General features: G+C 28.4%; 1 protein-coding gene across 1 annotated transcript; it reads right to left on the minus strand.

The window, feature by feature from the left end:
- Positions 1–4,346: 4,346 nt before the first annotated feature.
- On the minus strand, positions 4,347–7,197 carry LOC145844769 (puromycin-sensitive aminopeptidase-like). The gene is made up of 2 exons (XM_082952191.1): positions 7,087–7,197; positions 4,347–6,803 (listed from the first exon to the last, which is right to left on the minus strand). The coding sequence occupies exons 1-2, from the start codon at positions 7,195–7,197 to the stop codon at positions 4,347–4,349; spliced, it is 2,568 nt and encodes an 855-aa protein (XP_082808317.1).
- Positions 7,198–10,474: the final 3,277 nt, after the last annotated feature.

Genomic DNA, 10,474 nt, shown 5'->3' on the forward strand with positions numbered 1-10,474 from the left:
TCACATGAAGAACTCACTTAAATGCATACATAATAACTTCATTATGACTTGTATTTCTTTCCTAGCAACTGTTCTGAATGCAGTAAATAAAACTTAAAATAACATTATTGTAAAAAAACCTGCAAAAAGAAAGTTTAAAGAAATAGCTAAAAAAATATAAGTAACTAAAAATAAAAAGTTTATTAGAACTTTTCAATGAATAGTTAACAACAACTTTCATTTCTCTAAACTGTTTGATTTTACTTAAGTAAATATAAATTTAAAACTTTAAAAAACTACAATGTTAATACTAAGAATATTGAAGAGCTAGCCGCAAGGCTAAAAAAATTCTAAATAACCACTTAAATAATAAAAATTACTACTTTTGAACAAAATATTGAAACTGGATTAACTAAACCTCATTCTAGATCTAGAAAAAAATTTCCCTGAGATTTTCAAAAACTTCCCTGAAATTTAGAGAAAAAATCAAAACTTCCCTGAGTTTCCCTGAGTTAAAAGAAAAATGCCAAAATTCCCTGAGTTTCCCTGAGATTTTCTACAGTTTGAAAATTCCCTGAGTGTGTGGCAACCCTGTATTTATTAAAAACTTAAAAAACAGTCAATAAACTACTAATCAAAAATTAATAGTTTAATTAAATAAAACTTAACTAAAAATTGTAATTACAATAAAAATAGACTGATAAAAACATAATTTAATCATAATTGCTTCTATTACTAACAAGCTACCTCTTTTTTACCAAGTTTAATTACACTATAACACTAAAACAATTTTTACAAAATTTACTTTGCTCAACATGAGAAATTAAAATGCACTAATGTTGGCCTAATGTGTTATTCATATGTAGTTTTAATAAATTTAAAATGTTCTGTAAAATACCACAAAGGTATAAATTTTACTTTACTTTAAATAAACTTATAAATACTATTTTTATATTTTGCTAGCTGAGGTTTAAAATAAACAGTTGATTTAAAAAGCAATACACTTTTTAACCTTAAAAATACCAAGCACTAAATAAACACTTTGGATTTACTAATTAAATTTTAGTGTTTTTAAGTTTTTTTCAATAGATTTAACAAAATAGTTATTAACAATTTCAAATCTGTAAAGTAACAGTATGTTTCTGTTAATTTGAAATAGTATGTATAACTAGTAAAGATTAGTTAAAAAATAGTACATCTCTATTTATAAAAAGCAACAAGATGCATTTTGGATTTAAAATGGAAGTTTTAATATAATTAGGTTTTATTTCTTAACAATTTTAAAATCTGTAAGGGAACAGTATGTTTTTCTTCATTTTAAATAAAATTATAAGTGCTAGCTGCAAACTTATATAGTTATAAGCTTGAAACAATACTCATAAACAATTTTGTGTCTATCATCTTGTGTTCACTATAAAACCTAAGCAAGAGTTTTTATTTCAAAAATAAAAACTATTCATTCTTAAAACATTTTTTAAAGCCAAGTCAGAGTTGCCACAGATCAAGCTGAAAAATGTATTCTGTATTTTCTAAATCAAATTCTTATTTAAAACCTATTCAAAAACCAAATACTTGAAATTGTGTTAGGCTTCAAACTTTTTTTATAAAAGTTAGAACAATAGTTCTTTTGCAGTTCTTTAGATTTTTAGAAAATAACAAAAACATTGAAAAAATTATTTTTATGTGATGATAAACTTTCTTATTAAGAACATGTTTATATCAAACTTTCTTACTTTTTTTTCGAAAACCACCATCTACTCCTAGCTTTTTTGTTTTTACTGACTTTCTTGACTTTGTTGCAACCCTGCGAAGTATAATACTCTATTTTATAATACTTTACATTACAAAAAAACACTCTAAAATAACAAAAAAGTGTTAATTATACCTATAAAAAATTGCTTGATTCTTATAAAAGTGATAACAGTACACTAAAAACATAGTTTACACTATTATATTTTGAGCTTTTATCATAAACATGTGTGTGCACATCTGGCAATTTAAGTAAAGTGTACACAACTGTTTTGAATTTCTTAAAAAACATAAAAATGTTCCAGTTAAATAATATATTTTACTCATTTCAAATACAAAAAAAGATACACTGAAATTAATTTTCACAGTATAAAATAGGGTTTCCACTCTTTTAAACAAAATGCTACCCTGAGTGACGTTAAACAGTCCTAGGTCATCCTGAGCTTTTTCAAATCTTTTGAAAAATATTTAAATAATTAGAATACACTTTTCAAAGTCAATAAAAGTAAAATCTTAAAACAAAACAGGTAATAAAATATCAAAGTACTTGGCTACAATAGAACACAGGGTTGCCACTTAATTTTTTAAACATTTTTCCAGGTTTTGAAAAGTACACATTATTGGGTCTATTTTTAGTTTAAAGTTAACTTTAACGTAACAAACTGTGTTAAATAGTATAAAAACATTGAAAAGATACTGGAAAGCTACTTTAAACATGTTTTTTGATAAAATAATTTTGATGATGTCCAAAAGTTTTTATTTATATGATAGATTTTTTGATTCACTACTGAACATGTGAAAATTGTTAAAATTCCAGGTTTTTATAGTGATTTTTGTTCAAAATTCCAGGTTTTTCCAGGTGAAGTGGCAACCCTGAGAACATCCTAGACAATAGATTAGAGACGCAATCTCTCTAAAAATGTGTTGTACTTTGATAAATATTGTGGTTGTAACCAAAAAGATATGTTGAAATTCCAGCATTGGTGCCATACTTTCTGAAAAAACAAGTAACTTGAGTTTGTATATCAGTTTAAACTTTGTTTAAAAACTTGTAAATAATTAAAGAAAAAAGCTAATCACTGCTACAACTAAATTATATGTTGATTATGAACTGAAAGTCTTAACTTTTGTTTAAAGAAGGTAGATTTAATTTTGCTGATATCTCAAACTTAAAAATACACACATGGTTTGTCTTTTAGTATGGCACTGTTTAATAGTATTCTATAGTGTTGAACTCTAAACTGTAGTTAATAATACTATCATCAGAACATACTCACCACTGTAATTATACCAAAACTTGCAAGTATACATGTTGGGTTGGTTTTAGAGGAAATTATTTTACACAAAACTTTCAAAACATAAGGTGGTTATTTAGTTTTAAGTATTCATTGTTCGAAAACTAGTTTTAGTAAGTTACAACAATATTGACATTTAAATTAAAAAATACTTTTTCTTTTTTTAAAACAGAAAAAATTCAATGCACTATAGCCAATTAATAAATTTTTGAAACGTTTACATTTAATAAAAATAAACTATATGATTAAAACAATAAACACTTTTGAAATGTTGAACTATATTTTCTTTTACATTTAATACCAAATCAAAAGTACCTGTAAAAGACGTAAGTTACAATTTCAAAACAGTAAGGACAACCAATTAATCAAAAGCTAAATTAAGTTTTTTACTTTATAAACATTTTTAGTGCAGATTCTTGAAAAAAGTATTCAATTTGGTAAGCATTTTGTAAGGTTTAGTAAGGTTTCATTTCATTTTAAGTATTTGTTGTCAAATGTCAACATATTTAAAACTAGTTTGTTTTTCAGAAATATTCCAAAACAACGGTTTTTACGTGGTTTACACTTTTTTTAAATTTTATTACATAATTTACCCTCAATCTACAAAATAGTGTTAAATTTTAAGATAAAAACTAGATTTTTTGAACTTTCAGCTTCGAAAATATAAGAAATCGTAATATTTAGAGAGTTTGTTCGACTTCAAAACATTTACAGTTAAATGCTAACTTATAAATTGGTATAATCATTAACTTACATAATTGTAATAAAGAAAACTTACCCCCTAACATAAGTGAATTAACCCCAGGAGTAAGTTTACCTCAGGTTAAAAATCGCTGGTCCATGATAGTATTTTTAATAATTATAAGTAGTTTTAATTTTTGTTTTCTTTTCTAATTAAACAAAAAATATTTTTAACAAAACTTCATGTTAAAAAACTTACATCTTACATATCAAACTAGTTTAATGTATGTTGGAGCTTTTAGTTTGGTTATTATACGAAGTTTATGTAAGATTTTAATATTTACCCACGAGTCTAGTGTGAAAAACATTGAATAAGATATGGATTTTGTCAGTCATTACAATGTTTGTGGCCCTGAACTTATTGATTTCGTCCCTTTGTTGAGGGTTTACATAAACAGCTTATCTATAATATATTAAAACTCAAAAACTAACAATTGAAAAATTAATATATTAAAAATTTGATACCTAAAAGTTTAAAACACAGCAAAAACTAATTTTATTTTTCTATATATTTATTCTAAACGACATATGTATGATAAAATAATGCATTGAAAAAGTCCTATAAAAGCTAATAATTAAATTTTAGTTGAAATAATCCTTCAAGGATTGGCCATTTTGCTTCCACAACTGAATTTTGAGCCCGATCTGCTCTACACATTGCTTGAATTTTCTCTCACAAGTCTTTTTAACTTTGTCAGTCAAAAATTCTTTAACTTCTTTTAGCATTTCTTCGGTGGCAAAGTTAGGAGTAGAAGCTTCAACGATCTTGCCTAAGTGAGGACTTCCCTTGAACTTGTTGTAAAATACATCCCAATGTTCCTTGACAAATTTCCAAGATTCATCTCTACCAAGCTTGGATCCTGTTGCCATGCCATACAAGATCTTGTATTTTTCGTTGTCACGAACGTGGCTTGACATCATGTATTTTTGAACAAGTTTGAGACATTCCAAACCCTGTACGCACCTGAGAGCTGCTTCGATTTCACTCTTCTCTTCCATGGAATCAACTTTCTTGTGGAGCTCTACCATCTTGTTGAAAGCCTCAAGACCTCCTTTTGACGTGTAAACTTCGTAGACGGAAGCACGAATTTCGGGACTGATTGGTGTTGAGTTCTTAAAGAAGTTGTTCATGATTTCTGTGCACTTTTGGTTGACTTGGTCGTCGTTTGAAGCTTTGATGAGAAGCGCTCTCAAGCTGGCATCCAAATGAGATTCATCTTGTTTAGCTTCCATTCCAACATGGGCCATAACGCTACTGAAGAGATCTTTTTTGAATTGGGAAAACTTGTTTGAAGCTTCATCGTCATTCCACATAAGCTTAGTCATTGCGCTAAGGCTTTTGATTATATCTTTCCACACTGGATATTCCTTTTCGCCCTTGAAAACTTTTAGCAACTCAAGATATGTGGCAAACGAAGTTTGACCAGTTGTAGCCATTGCATGGACGTCACTGACTATGTTGAGACGATCAAAGCAGTCAAGTTGTCCGTTTTCAACTACAGTAATTAGTTTGGACAAAATATCTTGGCTGTAGTTCACTCTGTAGAAGCCAATGAACCTTGGGTTGATTTTAAACCAGTCGTTTGCACCGACACCTTCTACTGTGATCTGATCTGACTTTGATGAAAAGATAAAAGATTGATGTTCATCAGAGGTTGATGTGGATATTGTGATTGGCACTTGCCACAAACTGTCACTTTCATCAGAAGAGGAAATAGAAAACTTTTTCTGGGACAAATTAAGTGTTACAGAGTTGTCGTTTTGGCTGGCAATAGACACATCAATAACAGGGTATCCCATTTGTTTGGTCCAAGTTGACATAACCTGCTCAACTGGCTTGCCGCTAGCATCTTCAAAACATTTCCACAAATCTTCTGTTTGTGTGTTGGAGTATGCATGCTTTTTAAAATACGCCTTCATGCCTTCTTTGAACTTATCTGATCCGATCCAAGAGTGAATCATTCCTATGATATTACTTCCTTTTTGGTAAGAAATAGCATCGAAGATTTCCCCAATTTCACCTGGATGATTGACTGGAATTTCAATAGCGTGACTGTTTTCTAGGCTGTCAGCATCTAATGCCTTTATTGTGACATCATTAACGTACTGCTCCCAAACTTTTAAGTCATGGTCACAAATGTGTCCTGCATCGTACATCATAAAAGTTGCAAACCCTTCGTTGAGCCACAAGTGAGTCCACCATTCCATGGTGACCAGGTTGCCAAACCACTGGTGAGACACTTCATGGCAAACAACGATTGTTACCCAACATTTCTGCGCTACGGAAGATTCTTTTTCGTCTACGAGAAGAGCTGACTCTCTGTAAGTGATCAGTCCCCAGTTTTCCATGGCGCTGCAAGCAAAGTCGGTGATAGCAATCAAATCGAGTTTGTTCATTGGGTATGGGCAGGAAAAGAACTCTGTAAAGTACTCCACTGATTTGATAGTGACTTCCAAAGGGTAATTTCCTTGATTTGATTTTCCTGGTGGAGTGTAAACTTTGACTTCGACGCCGTCATTAGTCTTGCCTTGAACGTAGTCGAATGCTCCTACTACAAAAGCCAGCAGGTAAGTTGACATCTTCTTTGACTTTGCGAAGACGACCTTCTTTGTTACTTGATCTTCAAGAACTTCTTCGCTGATGACATTCATGTTTGACAAGGCGACGAGGTCTTTTGGTACAATTAATGTAGCATCAAAAGTTGCTTTTAATGCAGGCTCGTCCCAGCAAGGAAGGCATCGTCTGGCGTCGGTTGCCTCGAACTGAGTGATCAGGTTGTAATATTCAACACCGTCCTTGTTTGTGACTTTGGTGCGGTAGAACCCGGCCATTTCATCGTTGTGAATTCCTTTGAAACTCATGCTGAGGACTGCAGGACCCACAGGAATAACATCTTCGAAAACAAGGGTGCAAGTCTCATCATCTTTGTTGAGATTCACCTGAGTTGGAACGAAAGTAGCTCCTGAATGTTGAGGGCTGCACTCTTTGATTTCTAATTCTTTGCTGTTCATTTTGATTTCATTCGTGGCTTCATTGACCTGTTTAAAAAAAAATTTAGTCTTTAATCCGTTTTTGATTATACTTTTTATCGGTATGGTCTATAATGTTGCGTGGTTTTATTATTAATAGTTATATGTTAATAGCTAAAAGTATGTTTAGGTGTTTATTACTTAATTAAAATTATAAAATTCTTAACCATAATTTTAAATTCTAAAGCAACAAATAAAGCAAAATACAAAAACATGTTTTTTCATTTACAAATTAAACTTGGTGGTTAATGAGTATAATTACTGTCAGCATAAAAGTTTTACTAAAACTTACATTTAAGTCAACTGATTGGTGTCCTTCAAAAGTAAAAGTTTCGAATGAAGGTTTCAATGTGACATCGTAGTTTGTAGGTGTAACGGTGGTAGGTAAACGAGAAAACTCCATTGTAAAATTTTCTTTAATTAGATAGTTACGTCTGTTAAGATATAGTTTTTTAAGATGTTGGTATTTTTCATTAAATAATTATCTATGTAATATTATATTTGGAGACTAAGGTACACTTTGCAAATTTAAATCCTATATATGCATAGTGTAACATAATAAGTCTATCATTACTTAATTAGGCTACATTGCATATGCTAAAAAGTTATGCACTATACTTAAATACTTAAACTATTACATTGTTAAATAATCAACAAATAAAATACAAATACTTATAAATTTTTGCATTTTTTTCTGAAATTTTATTTGTAATAGTAAAAAGTATATTTAATGTTCACAATGAAATTAATATTTTCAACAATTTAACACAAATTTGACTATTTAAAATTCTGCCAAATTTATAGACTAAAGTTGGCCACTATCCTGGATTCCTAAAATTAAATTTAGCTTAAATAAAGTTGAGTTTGAGAAATTTTGAAAGAAAAATCTAGAATTTGAACATAAATCACTGAAAAAAAAAACCTGGATTTTAAACAATTTTTACATAGTAACTAGTGAAATTTGGATAATACAAAAAAGTTTATCACATGGATAGAAATTGTTCGTCATCATCAATATTTTTTATTAAATACATGATTTAAAGTAGCTTTACATTATTTTTCCAATGTTGTTATACTTTTTTAATTAATCTTCTACTTTAAACATAACCGTTAACTAAAAATAGACCAAAAAATAGTTTTTTCATTAAACCTGGAAGAAGTTTTAAAAACCTGGAGATAATTTGCCAAAAACCAGTGGTTACCCTGATAATTGCAAAATGATATTTTTCCTTTAAACATAACTTTTAACTAAAAATAGACCCAAAAATAAATATTTTCATAAAGCCTCAAAGAAGTTTTAAAAACCTGGAGATAATTTGCCAAAAGCCAGTGGTCACTCTGATAATTGCAAAATGATGTTTTTACTTTAGACATAACTTTTAACTAAAAATAGACCCAAAAATAAATATTTTCATAAAACCTCAAAGAAGTTTTAAAAACCTGGAGATAATTTGCCAAAAGCCAGTGGTCACCCTGATAATTGCAAAATGATGTTTTTACTTTAAACATAACTTTTAACTAAAAATAGACCCAAAAATAAATATTTTCATAAAACCTCAAAGAAGTTTTAAAAACCTGGAGATAATTTGCCAAAAGCCAGTGGTCACTCTGATAATTGCAAAATGATGTTTTTACTTTAAACATAACTTTTAACTAAAAATAGACCCAAAAATAAATATTTTCATAAACCCTCAAAGAAGTTTTAAAAACCTGGAGATAATTTGCCAAAAGCCAGTGGTCACCCTGATAATTGCAAAATGATGTTTTTACTTTAAACATAACTTTTAACTAAAAATATACCAAAAACAAGTTTTTTCATTAAACCTGGAAGAAGTTTTTAAAACCTTGAAACAAATTTCAAAAAACCAGTGGTCACTTTAAAAATTGCAAAATAATATCCATTTCTAAATTTAAAAATATTAAGAATAAAAACTCAACTAAAGTATTGTTCTAGTTTTTTTCAAATATTTTTCTTTTTAGTTTATTGAAAAAGGGGAAGGGTATAAAAAATTATTAAATTTTAAAATCAACATTAAAAAAAAATATATATAAAATATGGCAACTAAAAATAGTATTACTATTCAATAAATTTATTTAAATCTATATTTACTTTTTAATTTAAAAAATGTAGGAAGGAAAAAAAGAGAAAATTAAAAAAAAAACTTTATAATACTAAGTTTGTGCAATATAACAACTTAAACAAAATTACTGTTCACTTGACTTAACATTCATACACTTCTAAAACATAAATCTAACAAAAAATATAACTACATAACCTGGAACTTTATCTATACTAAGTTTACTCTAATTCTAACTTCATTTAATCATCTAAACAAGTGAGAACAGTCTTTTTATATTCGCCTGCGCGTAAGTGAACGTTTGTGGTTTGTGGTGCGGTGACCTCATAACTCGAGACAACACTATTGGGCATAGTATTTTGAGAGAATTTAGGGTTTCATAACCCGCGGCAAATTCAGAGGACTTTTTTGCTGCTTAAACTTATTTAAATTGTTTTAGGCTAACCCAGAACAGCGACACCGTGTGGTGAAAAATCCCGTAAAGTTTTTTAATTGTTTTTGTCTAAAACCAAAATGGTGCAATGTAATGGATTTGCGACACCTAGCGGTTATTTTTTTAAAAGTTAAGTTAACAAAAAATAAGATTTGAAAAACTATTTAAAAAATCTAATTTTGCGCTGTGTTAGAAAAGCTTACTCAAGGCAGCTTAACTATTGTACCTAAACTTTACAGAATTTTCTAGAAGTTAAGGTTTTTAAACCTCACACATTTAATTTTTGTAAAGTCTAACTTTTAAATAACGCAAACAAGTGAAACAAAATATGTTTTAAAAAACCTTTTTAAATTTTTTATCTTGTTGTGTAAAAAAGCATGGTTCGTATTTATATGAAGCTATTTATTTTAAGTAAAAAAACAAAAATACTGGCAAATTAATTTAGTTTCCATTTGGACTATAAATCATTTCGGCATATCTATTTAATAATAGGTCAAAAAAAAGTTATAATCATTCATTTATTATTCAAAATATTACTCCTTTTCTGTTTTTAAAGTTGAACTTTGTTTTATTCTTAAAAATTCTCTTAAAATTCATTTTACAACTTATTTTATATGCATTTTGTTTTAAATAAAAAAAGTATTTAAAATCCAACTAAATTGAAGCCTATTAAGGAATAAAAATTCTATGCTCTTTTTATAGTATGTATTTTGTTTTAACACTATGTTTTTTAATTTGTAATAACAACTAACTCTAAAACTAAAAAAACCTGTGTAGGAATTAGTAATAGCTCGCTGAACAATAAGTAAAAACTATGAAAAGCTATTAACTTTTATTGGTTTATTATTCAAGTAAAGGAGATCTTTAAATAGATTTCTGCCTAAGTATGAATAATTTCCTATGTTAAATTTACTAAAACTTTAACCATAAAAAAAATGTTTTAAAGCTTACATAAGTATAAACAATAAGAATTATTTCACGTTCGTCAAAAGCTAACCTTCAAAAATAAAGGTTTATATTTAACTAAACATAATTTTTTTAGGAACAAATTATTAAAACCTTTTCGCTTATTTTCTCTTTAATTTTAATAAGCTTCATAAATAAATACTTCTTAGTTCACAACTCCTAAACCAGTAGTCATTACAAGAAGTCTTTTGGTAGTTTTAGAT

This window comes from Thalia democratica, chromosome 9, assembly GCF_965202585.1.
Source record: "Thalia democratica chromosome 9, ktThaDemo2.hap1.1, whole genome shotgun sequence".
Classification (NCBI taxonomy): domain Eukaryota; kingdom Metazoa; phylum Chordata; class Thaliacea; order Salpida; family Salpidae; genus Thalia; species Thalia democratica.

Coding starts and splice junctions, on each gene's coding strand:
- LOC145844769 (XM_082952191.1), bottom strand. CDS start 7,197: ATGGAGTTTTCTCGTTTACCTACCACCGTTACACCTACAAACTACGAT. Junction 6,804..7,086: donor ACCAATCAGTTGACTTAAAT/GTAAGTTTTAGT, acceptor TTTTTTAAACAG/GTCAATGAAGCCACGAATGA.